This window comes from Ovis aries, chromosome 18 (genome assembly GCF_016772045.2).
Source record: "Ovis aries strain OAR_USU_Benz2616 breed Rambouillet chromosome 18, ARS-UI_Ramb_v3.0, whole genome shotgun sequence".
NCBI classification, from domain to species: domain Eukaryota; kingdom Metazoa; phylum Chordata; class Mammalia; order Artiodactyla; family Bovidae; genus Ovis; species Ovis aries.
In genome coordinates, this window is record NC_056071.1 from 9,081,859 (window position 1) to 9,107,310 (window position 25,452).

At 40.0% G+C, this 25,452-nt stretch overlaps 1 protein-coding gene across 1 annotated transcript in view; it reads left to right on the plus strand.

Annotated features, from left to right (window-relative positions):
* The window catches only part of LOC101112928 (TAF5-like RNA polymerase II p300/CBP-associated factor-associated factor 65 kDa subunit 5L), a 137,048-nt gene that overhangs the window by 80,323 nt on the left and 31,273 nt on the right, over positions 1 to 25,452 (plus strand). Inside the window, 1 exon segment of the mRNA XM_042235695.2 lies at positions 23,517 to 23,729. Coding sequence (XP_042091629.1) covers positions 23,517 to 23,729 — 213 coding nt within the window.

Here is a 25,452-nt window from a genome sequence, read left to right on the forward strand (position 1 = left end):
GCAAGAATATGAGCCTGACTAAGTGAAAGGATGCCTTTCACCTGATGCAAAGAACTGACTCATTTGAAAAGACCCTGATGCTGGGAAGGATTGAAGACAGGAGGAGAAGGGGACGACAGAGGATGAGACGGTTGGATGGCATCACCAACTCAATGGACATGAGTTTGAGTAAACTCCGGGAGTTGGTGACGGTCCATGGGTTCACAAAGGGTCGGACACGACTGAGCGATTGAACTGAACTGAACTGAAGTGAAAGGACAGAATTTCCACTAACTGAGATTGAGAAGACTGTGAAAGAATGGATTCAAGAAGAAAGATCCAGAGGCCAGTTCCTCCCTTTTTTTGAGTATAACTGCTTTGCAATGCTGTGTTAGTTTCTGATGAACATTTCTACTGGGCTTGCCAGAACTGATGAATTCCTCTGTTTATTAACTTGTAAATGTGAGGATGCAGGAAGTGCCTTGCAATCTATATGGGGAATGGCAGATAAGTGAGGTGGTAATGTATGAAAAAAAAATACTAATAATTGTGAAATGAGCTATTGGATGAAACATTCCCCAAATAATAAAATCCAAGTTGATCATAATGTTTCCTAATTGTTACAGCTTCCCCACCGCCCCCCCCCCATCTATCCATAGAGAGAAATGTAAATGGCCAGATGCTCCATTTATTTAAAATACTATGAGTTTTTAAAGGGAGATGGCTTTGGCTCCTTCCATAGATGCATAGTCCAGTTGCTGTCTTATTTCCTTATTCAGTAATTTCTATGAAAATGTCAATGCGGTACAAAGACATTGCTCTTCTGTAATCAGCTTTTCAAATCTTTTTCATAGCTAGGATTAAATAAAGAACAATGTATTGCCATGCAACATCTGCTATGCATGTGTCCCTGTACTGCATGTGTACAGTATTGCTCTATGTGACTATCTTTACTGGATGGGATATATTTGAATGTGGAAAGTGTGACAGAGGCTTCTAGATGGCGTATTCATTACCATTCCTTCCCAGTCCTCCTACAGGAGAAGACTACATTTTCCAGCCTCCACTGTCATTTACTTGGGTCATATGGCTGGGTCCTATTAGTGGAATTGGAAAGAATCAATGTGTACCACTTCTTACTTTCAGTGAAGTCATTATTGTCACATAGATTGAACTATTATTTTTGAGCTACACCCGGTGAATAAATAGTTGGATATGCCTATTTCCATCTTCAAGGAGCTCCAACCCCCATGTAGACAGCCACACTCCATAATATAGACAGAAAGCATTGCCCAGAGCTATAGCTGCCAGATGTATAAAGAGGTACAGAGTGATAAAAATTATTTTCCTTTGTCATTAAAAATTGTATAAATAAAGAGAATTTATATAAATGAATGGCACCTGGGGAAAAAGCCAGCAGGTGGAAATGGAGAGGAAGGGAACTGCAGGCAGAGAAATAGGTGAGAAGTAGAGTGAAACTTCAAGTAACTCGATCAAGTTGGAGCACGTGCAGGAGTGTTTGGCTTCAGGTGGTGGAGGTAATCGCGAAGCATGTCTTTGTCTCTCCTTGTCGTAGCTTCCAGTAAAATTCCTAGAAGAGGGAATAATGGCCTAGAAGAGAAAAGGGAGTCAGTGAAGGGACAGGGATACAGCCTACAATCACTCAAGGCCAATTCATCAGTAGGAGACGACTAGAAGGAGAGGTTGGCAAATGCCGATACAGGGCTTAGCTACAAGCCTGGGATAATGAATGGCTGAGGATGACTTCATGGGACTTTTTAAAAATTAATTCAGCTGTCAAAGAAGAGGCAGGATGATGTAAGCTATAAGAGTAGGGTAATTTATGAGATTTCGGAGAGTTTTTAGCTTGATTTTTCAGTAATATCTGTAAAGAAGGTCAAGGACAAAAACTCTATACATTTTTAAAATTAAATGGTTTCTTTAAAAAGAAGTTGGATATGGTTGTCATAAATCAGCTGAGTAACATAGTGGTATGATGTAGGGTGTTATTTGGGGCATATAAATAAATTTATTGAAATTCATGCTTAAATTTTGACTGGGTTCCATAGCATGTAACTGCATTATCATGAAACACTGCTCAGCAAGGATAGAAGCTTAAAAGCTTCTATTACTGAATTTGTTTTCTCCCAGTTTACAGAGTAGCTGTGTACCTCTAATGCATCAGATACTGTGAACATTTATGGATATCACATTCTAACATAGATAGAAGGGAATGACTGGCCAAGTTAATATGTCTTTAATTATTCAGTAAAGTAAATATTATAAGCAGCTAAGTCAAAAGGCATATGATAAATCTGGGAAAATATTTTCAATATGAGAAATTGTTAACAGCAGCTAATTACTTTTTGTAGTCAAGGGTGGAGATAAAGAGATCTTTTATTTTCAACATATCTCTCTGAATTGATTCAATTTTCACTATAAACTTGTTTTACTTTTCTAAAAAATATTACTAGGTAGTTTGAAAAAAATGGAAATAAATTACATAAAAAATGTATTGTGAGATTTCCAAGAGACACAGTGATTTTGACTTGAGAACCAGGAACACTTTTTTGGAATAGACAGGATTCAGACTGTTTTGCAGAATGGAGAAGTTTAGATACTCACGTATATGGCAAATAAAAGTTGCTGAAGAAAGTGAAAACATCAGGATAAGCAAGGCTCCTGAGACAGATGGATGGATGTCATTCAGAAGAATTTATATAAGTGATAAATGCAGCTCCAATGGGTCTACAAAAGCCTGTTATAGAATCCAGACTGTACAGGTCCTGACTACGAGAGGACATCAGTCAGGAGACAATTGTAGTTGTCCAGGTGAAAGCTAATAATGCTGTGCACAGGATGTGTTAATAGGTATGTTTCAAAGACATGGGATATATATTTATTAATGGACTGGATATGGACTGTAAAGAGTGGGATGAGTCAAGAATGACTCTAAATTATTTTGGGCAAAATAACTGGATAAAAGTTGATGTTATCTATTGAGAAGTGGATGACTAAGGATGAAGTATATTACATGAAAGAAATCAAAGGGTCAATACTGGCAAACTTAAGTTTGACACAACTACTGGACAACCAAAGGAAGATGCTGCATCTGGATTTAAATCAGAAGTCAAAAAGAATTCAGTACCAGAAAGAAAAATTTGAAAATCATCAGCTTAAACATTTTACTAACATTAAAATATTATACATGGGAAAGAGATGGGGAAACAGTGGAAACAGTGTCAGACTTTATTTTTGGGGGCTCCAAAATCACTGCAGCCATGAAATTAAAAGACACTTACTCCTTGGAAGAAAAGTTATGATCAACCTAGATAGCATTTTCAAAAGCAGAGACATTACTTTACCGACTAAGGTCCGTCTAGTCAAGGCTATGGGTTTTCCAGTGGTCATGTATGGATGTGGGAGTTGGACTGTGAAGAAAGCTGAGCACTGAAGAATTGATGCTTTTGAACTGTGGTGTTGGAGAAGAAGACTCTTGAGAGTCCCTTGGACTGCAAGAAGATCCAACCAGTCCATTCTTAAGGAGATCAGCCCTGGGATTTCTTTGGAAGGAATGATGCTAAAGCTGAAGCTCCAGTACTTTGGCCACCTCATGTGAAGAGTTGACTCATTGGAAAATACTTTGATGCTGGGAGGGACTGGGGGCAGGAGGAGAAGGGGACGACCGAGGATGAGATGGCTGGATGGCATCACGGACTCGATGGACGTGAGTCTGAGTGAACTCCAGGAGTTGGTGATGGACAGGGAGGCCTGGCGTGTTGCGATTCATAGGGTCGCAAAGAGTCAGACACGACTGAGTGACTGAACTGAACTGAACTGATACATATTATGACATAATATACATATTACTAACATTAACAGTTATACATGTTACTAACAACACAAAATCCCGGAAAAGTAACCAAAATAATCACATGGCCCACAGTCTTGTCTAACTCAATGAAACTATGAGCTATATCATGTAGGGCTACCCAAGACAGATGGGTCATGGTGGAGAGTTCTGACTAAACGTGGTCCACAGGAGAAGGCAATGGCAAACCACTTCAGTATTCTTGCCTCGAGAACCCCACAAACAAGATATGACACTGAAAGATGAATACACCAGGTCGGTAAGTGCCCAATATGCTACTGGAGAAGAGTGGAGAAATACCTCCAGAAAGAAGAGAAGAGACAGAGCCAAAGCAAAAACAACACCCAGTTATGGATGTGACTGGTGATGGAAATAAAGTCTGATACTGTAAAGAACAATACTGCATAGGAACCTGGAGTGTTAGGTCCATGAATCTAAGGTAAATTAGAAGTAGTCAAGCAGGAGATGGCAAGAGTGAACACTGAAATTTTAGGAATCAGTGAATTTAAATGGACTGGAATGGGTGAATTTAATTCATTGTGGGCAAGAATCCCTTAGAAGAAGTGGAGTAGACTTCATAGCAAACAAAAGAGTCCAAAATATATTACTTAGGTGCAATCTAAAAAACAACATAATGATTCCTGTTCATTTCCAAGGCAAACCATTCAACATCAAAGTAATCGAAGTCTATGCCCCAACTATTAAGGCCAAAGAAGCTGAAGCTAAACCATTCTATGATGGCCTACAAGATCTTCTAGAACATTAAAAAAAAAAAAATCTCCTTTTCATCATAGTGGACTGGAATGCAAAAGCAGGAAGTCAAGAAATACCTGGAGTAACAGGCAAGTTTGGCCTTGGAGTACAGAATGAAGCAGGGCAGAGGTAACAGAACTTTCCCAAAAGAACACACTGGTCAGAGCAAACACCCTCTTCCAACAACATAAGAGACGACTCTACACATGGACATCACTAGATGGTCAGTACCAAAATCAGATTGATTATATTCTTTGTAGCTGAAGATGGAGAAGCTCTATACAGTCAGCAAAAACAAGAATGAGCTGACTGTGGTTCAGATCATGAACTCCTTATTGCAAAATTCAGAAATTGAAGAAAGTAGGGAAAAACCACTAAACCTTTTAGGTATGACCTAAATCAAATCATTTATGATTATATAGGTCAGTTCAGTTCAGTTCAGTTGCTCAGTCATGTCCAATTCTTTGCAACTCCATGGACTGCAGCACTCCAGGCCTCCGAGAGTCTACTCAGACTCATGTCCATTGAGTCGGTGATGCCATCCAACCATCTCATCCGCTGCTGTCCCCTCCTTATATATTATATTATACAGTGGAAGTGACAAATAGATTCCATGGATTAGGTCTGATAGACAGAGAGTCTGAAGAACTATGGACAGAGGTTTGTGACATTGTAGAGGAGGCAGTGATCAAGATCATACCCAAGAAAAAGAAAGGCAAGAAGGTAAAATGGCTGTCTAAGCAGGCTTAGCAAACAGCTGAGAAAGAAGAGAAGCTAAAAGTAAAGAAGGAAAGGAAAGATATACCCATCTGAATGCAGAGTTCCAAAGAATAGCAAGGAGAGATAAGAAAGCTTCCCTCAGTGATCAGCAAAGAAACAGAGGAAAATAATAGAATGGGAAAGACTAGAGATCTCTTCCACAAAATTAGAGAAACCAAGGGAACATTTCATGCAAAGATGGTTTCAATAAAGGACAGAAATGGTATGGAACCAACAGAAGCAGAAGATATTAAGAAAAGGTGGCAAGAATACACAGAAGAACGATACAAAAAAGATCTTCAGGATCCAGATAACCACAATGGTGTGATTACTAACCTAGACCCAGACATCCTGGAATGCGAAATCAAGAGGTCCTTAGGAAGCATCACTATGAACAAAGCTAGAGGAGGTGACAGAATTCCAGCTGAGTTATTTCAAGTCCTAAAAGATGATGCTGTTAAAGTGCTGCATTCAATATGCCAGCAAATTTGGAAAACTAAGCAGTGGTCACAGGACTGGAAAAGGTCAGTTTTCATTCCAATCCCAAAGAAAGACAATGCCAAAGAATGCTCAAACTACCACACAATTGCACTCATCTCACATGCTAGCAATGAAATGCTCAAAATTCTCCAAGCCAGGCTTCAGCAATACGTGAACCATGAACTTCCAGATGTTCAAGCTGGTTTTAGAAAAGGCAGAGGAACCAGAGATCAAATTGCCAACATCTGCTGGATCATCAAAAAAGCAAGAGAGTTCCAGAAAAACATCTATTTCTGCTTTATTGACTATGCCAAAGCCTTTAACTGTGTGGATCACAACAAAGTATGGAAAATTCTGAAAGAGATGGGAATAACAGATCAATCTACCTGCCTCCTCAGAAATCTGCATGCAAGTCAAGAAGCAACAGTTAGAACCAGACATGGAAAAAATGGACTGGTTCCAAATTGGAAAACAAGTACGTCAAAGCTGCATATTGTCACCCTGCCTATTTTACTTATATGCAGAGTACATCATGAGAAATGCCACCTGGATGAAGCACAAGCTGGAATCAAGGTTGCCAGGAGAAATATCAATAACCTCAGATATGCAAGTGACACCACCTTTATGGCAGAAAGCAAAGAGGAACTGAAGAGCCTCTTGATGAAAGTGAAAGAGAATGAAAAAGCTGGCTTAAAACTCAACATTCAAAAAACTAAGATCATGGCATCTGGTTCCATCACTTCGTGCCAAATAGATGGGGAAACAATGGAAACAGTGACAAACTTTATTTTTGTAGTCTCCAAAATCACCACGGATGGTGACTGCAGCCATGAAAGTAAACGACGCTCGCCCCTTGGAAGGAAAGCTATGACCAACCTAGACAGCATATTAAAAAGCACAGACATTACTTTGCCGACAAAGGTCCATCTAATCAAAGGTATGATTTTTCCAGTAGTCATGTATGGATGTGAGAGCTTTATGGGCCATAAAGAAAGCTGAGCACTGAAGAATTGATGCTTTTGAACTATGGTGTTGGAGAAAATGCTTGAGAGTCCCTTGGGCTGCAAGGAGATCCATCCAGTTAATCCTAGAGGAAATTAGTCCTGAATATTCATTGAAAGGACTAATGTTGAAGCTGTAGCTCCAATACTTGGGCCACCTGATATGAAGAGCTGATTCATTGGAAAAGACCCTGATGCTGGGAAAGATTGAAGGCAGGAGGAGAAGGGGACGACAGAGGATGAGATGGTTGGATGGATGGCATCACCGTCACGATGGACATGAGTCTGAGTGAACTCCGGGAGCTGGTGATGGACAGGGAAGCCTGGCGTGCTGCAGTCCATGGAGTTGCAAAGAGGCGGACACGACTGAGTGACTGAACTAAACTGAACTGATACATGTTACTGAAGACTTGTGAACAGACATGTGCATATAAGGAGAGAGAATCTGGTCACAGTGGACAGAGATCCATACTGAGGTGCAGGTGAGCTCAGAGAAAAGAACTGAGAAGAACATTTGTAGAAAGAAAGAAATGTCATAAACCAGTAACAGTTAAAATAGCCTAGTAGTGTGGGAGGCAACGGGGCTTCCTGGGTGGCACTAGTGGTAAAGAACCTGCCCGCGATGCAGGAGACAAGGGGATGTGGGTCTGATCCCCAGGTCAGGAAAATCCCCTGGAGGAAGGCATGGCAACCACTACAGCATTCTTGCCTGGAGAATCTTAAGGACAGAGCAGCCTGGCAGGCTACAGTCCATAAAGTTACGAAGAGTCAGACAGGACGGAATCAACTTAGCATGTGTGATTGTGTGCATGTGAGGCGATGATGAGGAAACCTAGTGTCTGAAGAATTCAACAGCCTTAACAAAATCTTACAACCAAATGTTACACAAGATCTATCTGCTCCAAATTTTAAACATGTTTAGTAACAGCAAGTTTTGCCAAGGCATATGAGCAATTTTAAATCTTTATCTTTCCTTCTGATATATATGGATAAATATAAAAGAAAAAGATTGTAGTAAAATAACTCTACTGAAATTAGTTACACATACAAGAAGCAGCCCCAGATGGACTTAATCTGTATATGCTAAAAATTGGAGAAATCTAATTTCAGCTTGGATAAGTAGAGAGGTAAAAAACAGAGACTCTTATCCTTGCAACAGGAAAAAGCTCATAGGGAGCAAATTGACCACTTTTCAAAATCCATCTGATAACTGAGGTCACCTCAATGGTTAATAAACGAGCTTTCCAAGACCTGAAAGAAAAGCATAATGAAGGAGACGGAGCTGCCAGCCATAGGAAAACAGCTGTACAGACAGAAAAAAAGACTTAAGAATGCTACGGAGGAATGAAGAGAGGGATTATTAAACAGTGTGTAAATATCTCCCCACATTACTTAATCATAGCAAGGGGAAACAGTAACTGTATGTCCAAAATATATGATATGGAAATCAGATAACACCTTGTCTGGGTGATGGATATTATCTGTCTTCTCGTGAATGCATCTCTTATGTAAAACTCTGAACTGAAATCTGAATCTGACCATAAGGAAACATCACACAAACTTAAAATGGAAATGTTCTATTCTGCAAAGACACCAATGTTATATTAGACTAAAAAATAACTAAGACATAAACTTCCAGTAATTGTATTAAGTATGCATTTGTCCCCCTGTATAGATAAAATAAAGTTCAATCTAATTCCTTTACTGCTCACATTAGAGGAAATAATTTAGATTTGTAAATTCTGAATTCTTAGTTTTCTTGTATGAAAAATTTCATGGTATTACATTGTAACATAACAAATCAAATCAACTTAAACGGACTGAAAAAACTTAAATCAAGATCTTCTTATTAAGCAAAATCCTTTTAGTTTCATCTTGTGTGTTGGTCAGTGGCAACCCACTCCTGTATTCTTGCCTGGAGAATCCCATGGACAGAGGAGCCTGGCAGGCTACAGTCCATAGGGTTGCACAGAGTCAGACATGACTAAAGCAACTTAGCATAGCACATCGCATATGTGTTGGTCAGTTAACAACAGCATATTTTTTTACCATTATCTTGCTTATTGTTTTAAATGTAGGATGGATACAGTTGGGAAAGCTGGGGTTAAAAGTCATATGGCAAATTCTCATTTCAACTAGCAGAAGAAAAGAAGATGGATATAACACAAATAGCTATGTACAATTTATGAAAGAGGTAAAGGTAATATTATTATGAAAAGTGAAAGAAAGTGAAAATGTTAGTCACTCAATCATGTCCGAATCTTTGCAACCCATGGACTGTAGCCTGGCAGGCTTCTCTGTCCATGGAATTCTCCAGACAAGAATACTGGAGTGGATTGCCATTTCCTTCTCCAGAGGATCTTCCCAACCCAGGGATCAAACCTGGGTCTCTCGCATTGCAGGCAGATTCTTTACCTTCTCAGCTACTAGGGAAGCCCCTGTATAATGGAATCATTTGGGCTATTATAGCAAGTCTAGAAATATAAAATAATGTGAAGAGAAAGAGATCTATTGTTGCAAAACTTTCATTACAAAGATACTACTGTGCCCCAGCCAATCATTTTCATTCTAGCTAAATTTTAATAACGAATTAGAGATAACACATTCATTTAACACAATCGACAAATTACCCTAACAAAATTTATTTAAAAATTAAAGAGCAACTACAAAGTGGATTTATTAAAAATAGGATATTTCCATGTATTTCTATGTATTACCATATAACTCTGGCTTTCTGAATTTCTAACTTCATTCTAATACATTTGCTTTATGGTCCAACTACCAGAGTTATGCATCTAAGCTGTAGTTAACAAAGAAGCAAATTTTGCTAAGTTCTGTTATTTTTTCCTAAAACAACATTCTTTAGAAAATTTACATGGATGATCTTTTTAAGGAATATATGTGTTTTCATGTGCATATATTCATACAACCTATTTAAAATGTACCAAGTATTTTATCAACATCAGTGTTTAAAACACCTTGAGACACACATCTATTTTTCAGGCTATGAGAATATTTTACAGTAGTGCCTTCTTTTACTCATAAGTTGATAGGTTTAAAAATACAGCTTTGCCATTTGAGAAGCTGCATAATTTACAGTACACTGAGAGAAGAGTAGACTTGCCTGTGGTGTTCAGGGATTGGCTCACTTCCAGATACAAGCCACATCAACAAGGGAGCCTGTGCGGGATGGGATGCTGGCATTCTCCCTCCCTCAGAGGCAAAGAAGATTCCAGAGCTCTGCAGGAGGTCCCCCAGAGGTCCGACTTCCCACGTTGTTATGGGAACTGTTTCTCACAAAAGAAACCGAGAATGACAGTCTCTGAATTCAAAAAAAGAAAAAAGAAAGAAAGAAAGAAAGATATGCTGTTTGTAAGCCAGGTACATAAATTAGCTTACTTCCTTACTTGCAATGGGAAGATGTTTGTAGAGCTAAGAAGTACTCATTTCGCTTGAAGATGTGGGAGTACCAGTTGGAAGTCAAAATGGTGTCATTTCTTTCCTACCTGCACTGAAGTGTGAATGAATTATTTATTGCAATGGCCTGGGGGTAATGTACCATGCAGTGCTCAGAAGGGCACGATAGACTTAGAGAAATGCAATAGAAATGTACCAGTTTCTCTCACCAACTCTTGGCTTCAGAATAACTGTCTTCAGTCTCTTGAACACCCTTCCTGATCCTCTTGTCTGTCCTGTTTCCCAGGCTTCTCCTGGCCTTGTAGAAAACCTTTCCTGACCTATTCATGATGCTTACTTTATTTCTTCCTTGACTCCTGTCCACAACACCCAACTTTTTGTCCAGTTTTATTGGGATAGAATTGACATCCAGCACTGAGTAAGTTTAAGGCACACAGCATACAGACTTACTTACATATATCCAGGAATAATGACAATAAATTTAGCTAACATCCGTATCTCATATAAATACCATAGAAAGAAAAACAGTATCTTTGCATGTCACAAGAACTCAGGATTTATTCTCTTATCCCTCATACATATCATACATTAGTGTTAACTACAGTCATCATATTGTACATTACATCCCTAGTATTTATTCATCTTATAATTGAAAGTTTGTACCTTCTGACCACCTTCTTCCAATTTCCCCTCCCCCAACTCCTTGCTTTTGGTAACAACAAAATCTGATCTCTTTTTTTATGAATTTGGAAGCTCAACTCTTTCACAGAAATTTTGACAGCAGAAAGCAAATAAGATTTCTTATTTATTTATTTGTACCACACATCATCTCAAATGACAATCTGTTCCTCGGTGCCTCCCTCCTAATCAACTTCTTTATCAGTTTGGATGAAAGTTTTCCTGATGTGACTAGTGCTGCTTCCTGCCAAACATCTAATAATTTTGTTTCTATCCAAATCGATTCATAATAATGTTTATACTTTTAAAAGGATGGATTTGCTTTGTCAGGTCAGACAACAATGTTTAGTTCAGGAAATGCATGGAGAGAAATTGAATTCATGAATAAGCAAGACTACTTCTGAAAAAAATAGAAATTTACAGCAGCCTTCAAATTGTAGTAGAAAATCAGCAGGCCACTCATATTTACCTGATACCATTCAATTATACATTTTCTATAATAAAACCAACAATTAGAATTCATAACATAAAACATGCAAATCTGGTATTTTTTTAACATTCTTTTTCATATATTTTTTCTGTGTCTACATCTTCATCTCCTATCAGCTGCCAAAAACTTGCACTGAGGTAGGAGGTAGATGGGCCTCCCCAAAGTAAGCAATTTGAGTTAATTCCCTGTAGACAGAAACTCTAACATATCAATAGCAGGACAGTCCATAGAGGAGGCTGGGCCCTGCCCAGATAAAAGATAGGAGACCAAATATTTCTCATTCTCGAAATCAAGGAAACCTTCCTAACTAGAAAGCTCCTTGGAGGTCAAAAAGGAGCCAGCCCATAGTAAGCCAGACCATAGTAAGCGACACCAATCAACCATTGTTGTTGTCTAGTTACTAAGTCGTGTACCACTCTTTGCAACCCCATGGACTGTAGCACACCAGGCTTCCCTGTTCTTCACTATCTCTTGGAAGTTGCTCAAATTCATGTCCATTGAGTCAGTGATGCCATCCAATCATTTCATCCTCTGTCGTTCCCTTATCCTCCTGCCTTCAAGCTTTCCCAGCATCAGGGTCTTTTCTAATGAGTCAGTTATTCTCTGGTGGCTCAGATGGTAAAGAATCTACCTGCAATGCCAGAGACCTGGGTTGGGAAAGTCCCCTGGAGAAGGGAACAGTTACCCACTCCAGTATTCTGGCCTAGAGAATTAAATGGACAGATGAGCCTGGTGGGCTACAGTCCATGGGGTCTCAAAGAGTTGGACATGACTAAATGACTTTCACAATACAGACTCAGAACCTTCCAAATCAAAATGATTGGCCAAAGGTAACCCAGAAGAAATGCCCTGTGTAAGTGATTTAAACTGCCAAGAGGGCACCTCTCTCTAAGTCTACCCCTGTGTCTATCCACATGTACTATACTCTTTTTCCTCCTAGTAAATACTTAATTTGTTTCACTACTTTTTGTCTTCATGGGAATTCTTTTCCATAAAGCTGAAAGGTCAGGGCCTTGTCACTGACTACTGGTCTGGTGGTTAGGATTCAGTGTTCTCACAGTCATGGACTAACCTTAGTCTCTGCCTGGGAATCTAAACCCTGCTCCAAGCTGCTACAGGCTGAGGCCACCTGAGATCAGTACAACCCCTATAAACAGTTAGGCCTCATCAGCAGGCCTGGTCCCAGCTTAACTTCCTTTGCTAATGCTAATTTTCACATTTATTTAATCAAAACCTATTTCCCTGGTGGCTCAGAGGATAAAGTGTCTGCCTGAAATGCGGGAGACCTTAGTTCGATCCCCTGGAGAAGGAAATGGCAACCCACTCCAGTATTCTTGCCTGGAGAATCCCATGGACGGAGGAGCCTGGTGGGCTACAGTCCATGGTGTCGCAAAGAGTTGGACACAACTGAGCGACTTCATTTCACTACTGTATTCCAGGGAAAAGAAACAGCAACCCACTCCAGTATTTTTGCCTGGGAAATCCCATGGTCAGAGGAGCCTGGTAGGCTACAGTCTACTGAGTTGGAAAGAGTCAGAATAACTTAATGACTGAGCACACTCAACTATACTCCAGACACTGGATAAGGCATTGAAAATAAAGTAGTAAGCATGACTGTCTCTCATGAAGCTTGCATTCTGATGGCAAAAGACATAAAATAAACAAGAAAGCAAATACATGACTTTCCGGAAGTGATCAGTGCATGTGCTGTGAAGGAAATGAAACAGGAAATGTAAAAGATAAGCAGAATGGGGGTACCTACTTTTGATATGGAAGTCAGGAAAAGACTCTATAGATGATTTTGACTTCCATGAGGGGAACTGTACATAAGAAAAGACACAAGCAGCGAGAGCAGGTCCACCACAACAGCCCAAGCAAGAGGTCTTGGTGGCATAACTGGGGTAGCAGAAATGGCAACAGGAAGCAGTCAGGATCTGCACATACGTCAACGGAAGAGCCAACAGGATTTTCTGACCAGTTGGAAGTGGGAGAAAAAGAAAATTCATGGCAGATTCCACGCTTTCTTTTCTACCAGTGATACGTGGTAAATTGGGAAGCGGAAGACTGTAAGAGCAGGGAACTGAAAGGTCAAAGGTGTAAATCGAGGGTTCCTCTCAGGGACTTCCCTGGTGGTCCAGTGGCGAAGATTCCGTGTCCCCAGTTCAGAGGGACCCATCTGATCCCTGGTCAGGGAACCACACCCCATCTGCTGCAACTAAGAGTTCACACGCCACAACTAAAGACCCTCCATGCTGCAACCAAGACTGAAAATCCTGCATGCCTTAACTAAGACCTGGCACAGTCAGATGAATAAACAAATGTTAAAAAAAAAAAAAAGAGTTCTTCTTAGAACATGTACCCTTGAGATGCCAGTGAGAGAAGTGGGACGACTTGAGAGAGATGTAAGAGTTGATAATTACTGAAATGTGTCGGTTGAGAGCGAGGAGGAAGGGAAGAGAAGGGGACACCCAGGTTTCTGCCTTAGTGAGCTGGGTGAAGGAAACTTTCATTCACCGAAGAACAGGTGGAAGAGGAGGTATAGACCAAGGGCAAGCAGCACAAGCTCCATTTGGAATATGACAAGGTTGAGATACAGGAGATCATCAGAAGACGCTCAAGGTGGGGTAGGCAGGGATCTGAAGCCCAGAAGAGTTTCGAGGCTGGAACAGATTTGGTACCAGTAATCCATCGATGGGATCTGTAATTGTGATAGGTGATGAGAGCTTCTAGTCACTGTCTTACATCCCTTCTTGTACTTATTGGTCAAATCCCTGAAAAAGCTGTACATACGCTTAGTTTCCATTTCCTAACCTTCCACTTGCCCCTTGATCCACCATATGAATGAGAACACTCGTAATATCCCTTCACTTGACACAACAGACTTTCACGACAATGGCCACAGTGTTGCTAAATCCAGCAGATGATTTTCAGTTCTCATGTTGACATCTCAGTGCATTCCCTCCTTTTCCCTTGATTTTTATGACACAGCATTCTTCTGATTCTTCTCTGACTTACCTTTTTGCTGCACCTTTGCTGTTTCTTTGGTAGGATCATCGACCTCTACCTATGCTTAATCACTCAATTGTGTCTGACTCTTGGGCTCCTCTGTCCATGGGATTTTTTCAGGCAAGAATACTGGAGTGAGTTGCCATTTCCTTCCTCCAGGGGATCTTCCCGACCCAGGGATCAGGGATCAAACCTGTATCTCCTGTGTCTCCTGCACTGCAGGCAGATTCTTTATCCCATGAGCCATTTGAGGAATGACACAACATTCTTTCTATTCTTCTCCTACTGAACTTTTTTTGCTGCACCTTTGTTGATTCTTTCGCAGGATTGTCAACCTCTACTCAGTCTGTATCATTTGGAGTCTCTCACCCTTGTGCTTCTCATTTTTTGCCTTTAAAGAATCTCACTCAAGTCCAAGGCTCCAATTACTAAGGCTTCAGACGCCAATGGTCAGAGCCAGTTATACAAATGTAGACTTACCCCTGAATTCTTTGCTCTGCACCTCCAGAACCATCCAATCCATTACCCAATCCTTTCTACTTCACCTGCCAAATCATGAGAGTCCATTTCTTCACTATCTCTGTTACCATTTCCTGGAACATCTGTCTCCCTTAGCCCCTTATTCCTGCAGCTCACTTCATCTTTTCAAAGGACAAATGTGATCATGTGACTCCCATGCTTAACACTATTGAAAGGTACCTTATCATTCTTAGGGAAAGAACAAAATGCCGCACTGCGCTGTGCAGCCACTGCTCAACTTTCCAGCTGCATCCCACACCTCCCTCCTTCAAATTCTCTCTCCTCCAGCTCTAAAGTCTCTCTCTCTGGTCCTCTAATCAGTTGCCCTTCTTTCTTTTCCACCATTAGGATTTTACCCATGCTCATCTTTCTTTCTCTAACTGCCCCCCTCATTCCATCCAGTTTTCTTCTACCATAGTAGAGCTTAAGCCGCTCAAGCTACGTGTGCTTCAGGAAACATTCTTTGAATTCCCTCCATCCCTAATCTACATTTAGCTGTTGCTGTTCCTTGGTCACTAAGGTGTGTCTGACTCTTTGCCACTCCATGAACTGCAGCACACCAGGCCTCCCTGTTCTTCACCAACTCCCAGAGTTTGCTCAAATTCATGTCCACTGAATCGGTGATGCCATCCAACCATCACATCTTCTATTGTCCTCTTCTCCTGCCACCTTCAATCTTTCCCAGCATCAGGGTCTTTTCCAGTGAGTCAGCTGTTAGCATCAGATGGCCGAAGTATTGGAGTTTCAGCTTTAGTATCAGTCCTTCCAATGAATATTCAGGGTTGATTTCCTTTAGGATTGACAGGTTTGATCTCTGCGCTGTCCAAGGGACTCTCAAGAATCTTCTCCAGCAGCAAAGTTTGAAAGCATCAGTTCTTCAGCACTCAGCCGTCTGTATGGTCCAACTCTCGCATCCATACATGGCTATCTGTTCCCACAGAGTCATTGTTCTCTGTTTTGCTCTATACGCTTTCAGGTGCTTGTTTCTGTGTTTTTCTTGAAGCTGTATTTACCCCACAACAGAGACTGTCTGCTCACTCCTGAATCCAAGCATCTATCCCCAACCTTAGCACCTAGTATATATTCATTAAATATTTATTGAATAAATTAAAGAGCCCTGGAGTGAGTGTTTTTAAAAATAAAAGGGAACATTCTTTTGAACATAAGAGTTTTCTGGGCATCTGTATTATTCCACAAAATAGTCATTATGAGAAGAGATTGATTTTTGAGAATTCGATTTTAATACTAATAGTCAGAAGTCATGTGGTACCTTCAAGCTCCACTAGTATAAGAACTGGCATATGCTCAATGACATATATAAATGCTGAAACATCGGTAAAGCCATTCAACAAAGCCTGATTCAATGACCTCTTTCCTGACCCTCTTGATCATACATATTTGGCCTGTCTCTAAGCCTTGACTTTTGATCTGCTCATAATATTCTGGCTACCACATTTTAGGTCATAAAAGTCTATATCCCTGTCTTCAGGGCCTCTTCCAGGTGATGCATATGGGCTCCAGGAATAGGAGGATAGAAAAAAAAATTCTATTATCTCATAATATTTATAAAGGGCTTTTGTACAATCCTTTTTCCTGTCTAATTACATGAATAAATGTACTCTTGGAGCATACCAGAATCACAATTATGAAATCTCCTACTTTAGGTCTTAACTTTCAAAAAAGTGCTAGATGAACATTTTTTGAATCAATATCTAATGAGTTATAGGAGACACTGTTCAGCATACAAAAAACAACCTTTTCATATTAAAAAAAAATGTAGGGTAGGATAAGAGAGGACAGAGAGGTTCAAGAGGGAAGGGGTATATATATAATTATGACTGATTCACATTGTTGCATAGCAGAAATCAAAACATTGTAAAGCAATTATCCTCCAGTTAAAAAACAACAACAATAACAAAACATGTAAACCTCCAAAGAAGTGGGATATGATATTTATTGAGAACATATTACATTCTAAGCACTTTTCCTGCATTATAATTGTTCTTAGGAAATTCTCAATAAAGAGATACTGTTATCATTCCCATTTTTACATATGGAAACTGAAGTTTAAAGAGGCTAAATACCTTATCCAAGGAGTATACAGCGTTAGCAAGTGGAAGTGCTCTTTATCACTACACGGTAATGCTTCCAGGGAGAAAGGGGATAAAAAGAAAGCAGGCAGACTCCTTGTAGCCATAACTTTACTTCCAGAAAAGGCAGAGTCCTGTAATTGAATGCCACTGAATTTAGAGTCAGAAAAAAATGGGTTTGAGTCTTCACTCTAATCCTCATTAGCTTTGAATTAATCACTTAGGTTTGGAAGGTCACTTTACTCAAATGTAACGTGGGGCTAATAGTGTCCTTATTCAGGATGGTAGTGTGAATTATCACATGACCTGATGACATCACACAACATCTGAGATATCACCAAATTTTCACTCATTATTCTGTCAACCTCAAAAGCATGACTTAAGAAGATGACGTTGTTAAATATTATATAAGTGTATATACATACACATATACTATCTACACATTTATCGGAGAAATGCTTTAATAAATTCAAGTATCTCGATTAGTTATAACACAGCTCTCGTTGCCCAAAGACAGAGCAAATTCCCCAACCATTTGACCATCTGCAAAATATTAAAGCTTCTGCCACACACTTCACAAGTCCGGTCTTTTTGTCCCTAAAGCCCACTCACTCTGCCTGAAGTGGGCAGGCAGGCTGCGCAGACAGCCCTGCAGATGGGAGGCTTCAGTGTGGCTATGGGAAAGCAGCCTCCGAAACACTTAGGGAAAAAGCATTAGGTCCAATCTCGAAAATTAATGTTAACTTCAGATGTTCAGATTTGAGTTCGGAAGGCCCTGGTCTACTTCAGACAGGACCCGGTTATCTCACTTAATAACACAGTTGTAAATCTGAACAAAATTAAAAAGAGATCAAACCCTGTAGACAAACGCTGTGGCTAAATGCCCTCTCTTGTGATCTGAATACCAACTACTGTGTTGTATAGTCATTTATAAAGGGGCTTGGAGGTAGGCAATAGTGGGGGGAAGGGGTCATTAATTTCAGCCCACCCAGAAAGGTGTTAACTATGCCCCATCCTTCTAGCTGGATGATAATTAAGCCGCCTCTTTTGTGCCTCCCCGGAGGAGGCATATATACTGTATTACTCCACAGCACAGTTAGTGCGGTGTCACTGCAGTGAATCAAATCTTGTTTATCCTAAGGATGGGGCGGGCTCATCCAGCTAGGGGTTTTATTTTTAATTGGGGTTCACAGCAGAGTGAACACCCTTTAGCTGAAAATTCTGGATAGCTCTGGGGCGCGTTTGGTTAACTCCCTCCCTGCCAGTCTCTTAGAGATTGCCGAATCCCATCCATACAAATACTTCCTTCTACAAAAGGTCTAGCAGGCATCTCATGTGACCAGAATTCTCTCAAGTCTTTCCCAAGAGCGTGTGATATCCACAAGAGCTTCATTAGTCTTCACATACCACTTTCCTACTTTGGGATCATAAACCAATTGTTAGCATCCAAGACAGTGTTAAGCATTTTCACATTCATTCTGTACACTACGATCCTGAAGCTTTGAGATGTCCCGATGTGTCCAGGAAAGAGGCCAGTTAATTGGAAGGCAAAGTTGGAAAGCATATTCATGGGCTGAAATAACATGAACTCTGTCCTTGGGGCCTCTGAGCAACAGTTTTGGGTAAAAAGAGAAACTGTACCTCGGACTGCCTTTAATTTTGACTGAAGCCACAGTCTGGCCTTTCTGTCACTGCCAGGCAAGTTTGGAGCTGAAGGGTTCTGCTTGCTTTGATCCTAAGAGCAATGAAATGTAGGAGCAAGACCCCAAGTAGCCCCAAGATTCGGAAGATGTCTGCTTTGTAGTCCTAGCCCCCTGTGGCGTTGCCTGGGACACCTCAGGCCACCATGCTTCTTTGCCGTGTGGCTCATAAGGCATGTACCAGATGTGATTCAATTCTTTCCTGAAACTCAGTTTTTGTCATTTGGTAAAAATAAAGGTAAAATATAAATTTTACCAACTTGCAATGATAACTCAAACAAATAATGAATGGAAATGCTTGGCACCTAATAGGTACTTCATTCATATCATTATTTTTTCATAATTCTCATTTCCATGTATGAACGTATACATTTTACCCTTTGTCTGCAAGTATCTAAAAGGCAGGATGTGATAGATTCATCTCTGACAGCCCCTCCATGAATGTTGACTGAATTAATGTTAGCATTCCAAGTGGTATCTACATAGCACTTCACTCAGAGTAAGAAATTGTCAGACTGCATCATACACAGTGAATAACAATTCAAGCCTAAGGCAGGGTGGCCATTCATTACCAAAGTAGGGTTTAATGAATCTGTTTCAGAACCTAAGAGTGTTAACAGACCAGTTGAAAGAGAAATGCAGAGGATTTATCATGATGGAACTGGAAATGGGCTGAGAATCTAAGGATTCGGGTGGGACCAAAACAGATGAGTAGTTGTTCTCTGGAGGAAAAAAGTAGTGGAAAATTTTGGAGGCTAAGGCAAAATAAAATAAAATGATGCTTATATGAACCATGGAGGAAAATGTGTGCCTTTAGCACGTGTAATGTAACCATCTACATCTCAAACAGATGGTTGTGAGATGCCCAAAGCAGGGAAGGCTGACTGGCAAGAAATCCAATCCATCAGCATTCCAAAGTAAATTTAGTGAGAGAATCCTCATAAATGGTTCAGACGTGTCTTAACGGGGCAGTCAGCAGGACTGAAGTGGCTGGATCTAGAATCCTCACCCTTTATGCTCCTTGCTCACGCTCTCTTCAATCAGACCAACACACTTCTCATTTCACCCCATTCAAAATTGATATTATACATCAGCTTGCGTTGAGGAAAAAAAGACTTTATAAAAAACATACCATCAAAATGACGGGAAGTGAATAAAGAAGTTGTACTTCTGCTGCAATGATGATAAGGTTTAAATTCTGAGCTTGGTATTTTTTAAAAATTCAATGCTTGCATCTACCTAGAGCAAAACATCAACAACCACAAAACCTCTTAGGAGAGGGGAGTGAGAAAGCTAATTCAAATCTCTGGGCCGGTGCTTCTTTGGGTAATGTGTTACCTGACACGGGGCATTAATATTTCAGATGCCAGAGAGGAACTTGCCTGTCACACAACGAGACGGTGACCTGACTTCTACAAGCCGGGTGCTCAGCAAAGGGCAACCAGGGAAAGGGGAAAGGAAGAGACAGCCCTAAGGCAAGCTCAACATTTAATTGGCTTTAAACAAAAGGAAGGATAAATGTAGATCAAAGCAAAATGAAGAAGAATTTTTTTTTAATTTAAATTTATTTATTTTAATTAAAAAGATAAATGTAAAGGAAATGTAAATATTGCTTTTAGAAACGCATCAGCATGTTTCTCTGAGGGAAGATACATATGGGTCTCAACAACAATGTTGTGACTTATTTCTTTTAAAATTTACATGAGAACAACTCTTTCAGCTGTAATAAAATGAAGCCACAGCAAGACAGAAGGACAATGAATACTCAAAATGAGACTTAAGAGTAAATTTAAAGACATGGAAATCTTTCTACTTTATTCAGTTTTGCAGTTTTTGCAACTCTTACCCATATATTTACATGTAATTAAAACTGAGTCTAATATTCTCTTTGGACAAGCAGGAAAAACATGCATTCATCCTTCCTAACCTAGACAGCAAATGTCATTTTGCTCAACTCAGATTTGCCTGTGTCTGCAGGACAAGTCTGGGCTAAATTTGGGCAAGGAAAAAAAAAAAAAAAAAAACCTTCACTTTTTTAGTTTTCTTTCTGAATTATGAAAGGGGATTTTATATTCAGCTCTATATTCTCTGAAAATAGTATAGTGTATAGAATATAATATATTTTTAAATGTAATCATGATAAAATATACAACCATAAAGTTTACATTTTAACCCCTCTTAAGTGTAGAGTTTAGTGGTATTAAGTCCTATACATTCACAATACTGTGCAACCATCACCAGTACCCAGGACCTTTTTTCATTTTGCAAACTAAAACTCTGTGCCCATTAAACACTAACTTTCCAGGCCCTTCTCCTCCCAGCACCCCACAACGACTCTGTACCATCTCAGAGAATCTGACTACTCTATAATTTATGTATGTAGAATCACATAGGATTTGTCCTTTTGTGTCCAGATTATTTCATTTAACATATTGCCTTCAAGATTCATCCATGTGGCAGCACGTATCAGAATTTCTTTCCTTTTTAAGACTGAATATCATCCAATTGTATGCATACCACATTTTGACTCTTCCTTCACTGATCAATGGACACATGAGTCATCAGACATACCGTTTGAATGAATGGAGGGATGAAGGAATGGATAGATAAGTAAAGAAATGAATAAACCAGTGAATAAGCAGAGGGGAAAGACTTAACATTTTGGAGAAAAACAGAGCCAGGTCAAAACCTGGTCTAACACTACCAACTTTGTAACCTGGGTAAAGGATTGCACCTCCCTGAATCTCATTTTCTTATCTGTAACAAAGAGAGGGAACTCAATTAGAAAACTAACCGGCACACGACTGGCCCTTGGAAAATGTTGTCTGCTCTCCATCTATGAGGCCCCAGGGCCAGAAGGGTTGGTCATTCTCCCCTCAGCTACTTGCATGGAATGACAGCAGAGCTGTCCACATGGATCTCAATCTCTGCAGCAGAAAATGAAATGGTCGTTAAGCCCCAGCATACACTGTGAACTATTTGCACAAGGATAAAATTCTACGTATCAAATCCATGCACACTTGTAATCTGTTACTTGACAATGTGATGTTTGTAGGACGATCTCGGGTGAATACAGAACACAAAATACAAAAACTCCTAGACTGATTATTTCATGGCAATCCTTGAAGGGTGGAACCTCCAGTCTTACTCTAGAAAGGTCAGGTAGACCCTTCCAATCATATGCAGTAAACCTATCTTACCTAGGGAACGCTGTAATACCACCCTGCTTCTTTGGATGAGCCTTGGTCTAGACCTTGAGGGTATTCTGTGTCCAAGAAGATGTTCTCTGTGAAGTCTGAATCTATGCCTATTTAAATAACCACATCCAACCATCTTTCCCTTTTCACCCCCAAAGAGCATCCCAGCCATTGAGAAGAGGCCAGAGTCACTTCCATTATTCTGTGACTCAAGATGGCTGCTCTCTCCCAAGTCGGGTGGACAAGTCAAGTGCCTGGGGCTGGGATTCCTGTCAGCTTAGGCATCTCTAGGAAAGGTAAAAGGACCAGCTACCTCAGTTTCCAAATATGTCAAAAAAGTGCCAATCTTTTGTGCAACAAGTGCCCCACTGTGTGTAGATAAAGATGCTCTGAGGGCGGTCATCTTTCTATCATTACTTTGCCTTCAGTGATTGCCAAAGCCCTCGAGGGCTTGACGTGCTTGCCTAGAAGCAGCAGTGCTCACCCCCTGCTTGAAAGGGGTTGACAGTATGTAAGCAGTTAACCCTTGCCCTGCTGAGCAAGCCCAATGTGATCACACACATATAAACATTTTCTCCATGTGGACGAGCAAAGAGGAGCAGCTATTTCTGCTGGCGGAAGCTGTGCAAAAGGTCAGCTCCACCTCAAAATCAAAGCCTCACAGGTAGTATAGGTGAAAACCCCATGGAGAAAATAAAACTGGAGCTACAAAGCTGATCTTGGTTCACAGACAGTTTTAAAAAACTGTCCCCATCTTTTGAAAGGCCGGTTAATGGTGCTCTTTTGCAAATTACCACTCATTGGGTAGTGACCAGACTGATCAAGATCATTTTGATCCTGTTACTCTTGGGAAGTAGAGCACTTGAAATTCAGCATCATTCATTCTTGCTGCACGTGCTGAAGCCCCAGGACTTTGATTTTCTTTCGGCTTCTGAATGTCCAGCTGTCCCTAAGGCCACATGGCTCGTAGGCTTATCTTCTTTTTAATTTAAATCTAGATGATGCCCCAACCACAAAAACCACTAACACCCACCCTACCCTCCACAAACAGACACACATGGTGCTGGATTATCGCATTTACCTCCCCCCTAATTAATGAGCATTGTCCAAGTCAACAATTATTTTTCTCAACATATTGGTTAAGAATCAAACAGGGAGAAATTGAGAACTATAAAGAAAATGTGCAAGAGTTAACCAGACAATTTGCTCTGCTTAAACCAGATGAAAACTGAGGTTTATAAATTTGAGAGAAGATTGATACATAAATAAATGTGTATATATACATAAATGTGTGTGTATATATATATATATATATATATATATATATATATATATATATATATGTTGTTTTTTCCTTTGGGGTTTTGCAGCCTAATATTTAAAAGTGAAATATTCAGTTATTTGAGGGTGGATGATTTTTAGCAAAAGGGTTTATCATTTAGTAATTGGAGAAATAAAAGCCGCCTTTCCAACATGGCATTAAAACTCTCTAGTAAAATAGGGAAAATGAAGGTCTAAGATGACAGTCTTTATCAAAGTGTTTATAGAGACATTATATGTTCCCGTAATTGTTTAGGCCAGTGAATTAATGAATCCTCTCTGTAAGTCTCCATTTGAAATGATTTCGACGGTGTCTGCAGCTCGGCTGCTTTGGAAAAGCCTGTTGTCTGCAGCTCGGGAGAAGGGCCTTGAACCCTGCCATTCAATCCCTTTCAGCCCATCAGCTGAGTCTAATTGCCAGAAAGCACACGAGACCCCCAAGCCTGATTGTTCCCCCACCTCCTTTGAGGTTTGGAGGCATGAAAAGCAAAAGGGAAAAAAAAAAAAAAAGCTCCCTTTTGATCTTCTGTTTCTCTCTCTCTCCCTCTCCCTCTCTCTTCCTTTTTTTGTCTGCCCACTCCTACTCTGAGAATGACACATTTCTTTATAAGGCTTCTTCTCCTTCTTATAAAGACAATAATTAATAAGGCCTTTATAAAATGAGGCTTGAATTGGTGTCACCTCAGGGGTGGTCTGGGGCTCTGAAGTGAAACCTCGGTGGGCCCCGGCCTTGTCCGGCCTCTGCACAGGTCAGGTTTAAATACCCTGACCCCAATTTTCAGTCTCTTTCCCTAATGAGGCGATTCGCACAAGGATACAAAATTATATGAGAAGGGAGAGGAGACAAAAGAGCCAAGGTGTAGTTGACACCACACAAGCCACATTTATTATTATCTTTGTGCCTGTGACATCACAGCTGTGGATGTCCTTAAAGCAAAGCGTTTTCCCCCGGTTCCCATGGTGAGCTGTGTGGAATGACTTCGCAGACCCCCGTGAGCTTGACAAGCTCAGGGAGGAGTGGCCTGGCGGAGCCAGTGACCAGTGCCCGGGCCTTCCCCGACTACAGGAGTATTACCCGGGGCGCTTTCTGAATTTCTGCACCACTGCCTTCTGTCAATGGCTTGGATAAAACTGCATTATTTGTATCCATATAATTTTACAGGCTTATCATGTTGACATCAAGAGTTTAAAACGTTCTCCCGTGCCTGTTATCTGCCCTGGATCTGGCTAAAAGCAGGCTGGCTTTGAACGGAGCAGGATGGGAATACAGTCTCTTGCCAGAGTGTCTAAGAGGCTTTTAAAATAGCTGAGTAACCTTAGTAAATGATATGTGTACTTTGTCCAGAGTTGCTAATCATGAGGTAGATGATTTGTATGAATTATATCTTTTTGGCTTAAAACATTTTTTCACCAATAAAATGATGTGACTCCAAATGGAAGAGAGAGTAAGTTGGGAGTTGTAGTCGGAAAAACAAAGCTAAGTTTTTTCTCCTCTGCTATGACTTCTTGCATTCGATACTTTTCAATCAATTTTGAGCTGATCTCAATTCAGAATCAAAGAGATGTTACGGGGAGGGAGGTGGGAGGGGGGTTCATGTTTGGGAACACATGTAAGAATTAAAGATTTTAAAATTAAAAAAATAAAAAACTAAATAAATAAATAAATAGAAAGAAAACTACATTAAGAGAATCAGGTGGAATTTCAATGTACAGCCAAGTTTCAAATGCTAAAAGACTACCAGTCCAGGAAAAAAAAAAAATGTGTTGCAAAATAAATATTCTAAATCCAGTTATACCAGTTATACAAAATGAAATGAATTGAGATATTTTTGTTTTTAAATGATGCTTTTGCTATTTTGTCAAATGGGTAGATCTCTTTCATTTCTGCTCATAAAGAATGGTATCAGATACTTTCAGATAGATTACAGCAAAATAATCACCATCCCCAAAGAATCACTACACATTAACTTCATGCAAATATGAGTAATTAAATAAGACCACTGTCTCTGAATAATGAAGGGAAGAAAATGTATCATAATATTAGATTTTACTATGATATGGCTGATCCTTAATGGCCTTTACTTAATAGGAAGTGTGGGCTATCAGTGTACTCTGTTTAAATTGCTTTCATCTCAGAATTCTGTTCACTGGTGCCATGATGGTCTAGGATTTTTTTTTTTTTTTGAGGTTTA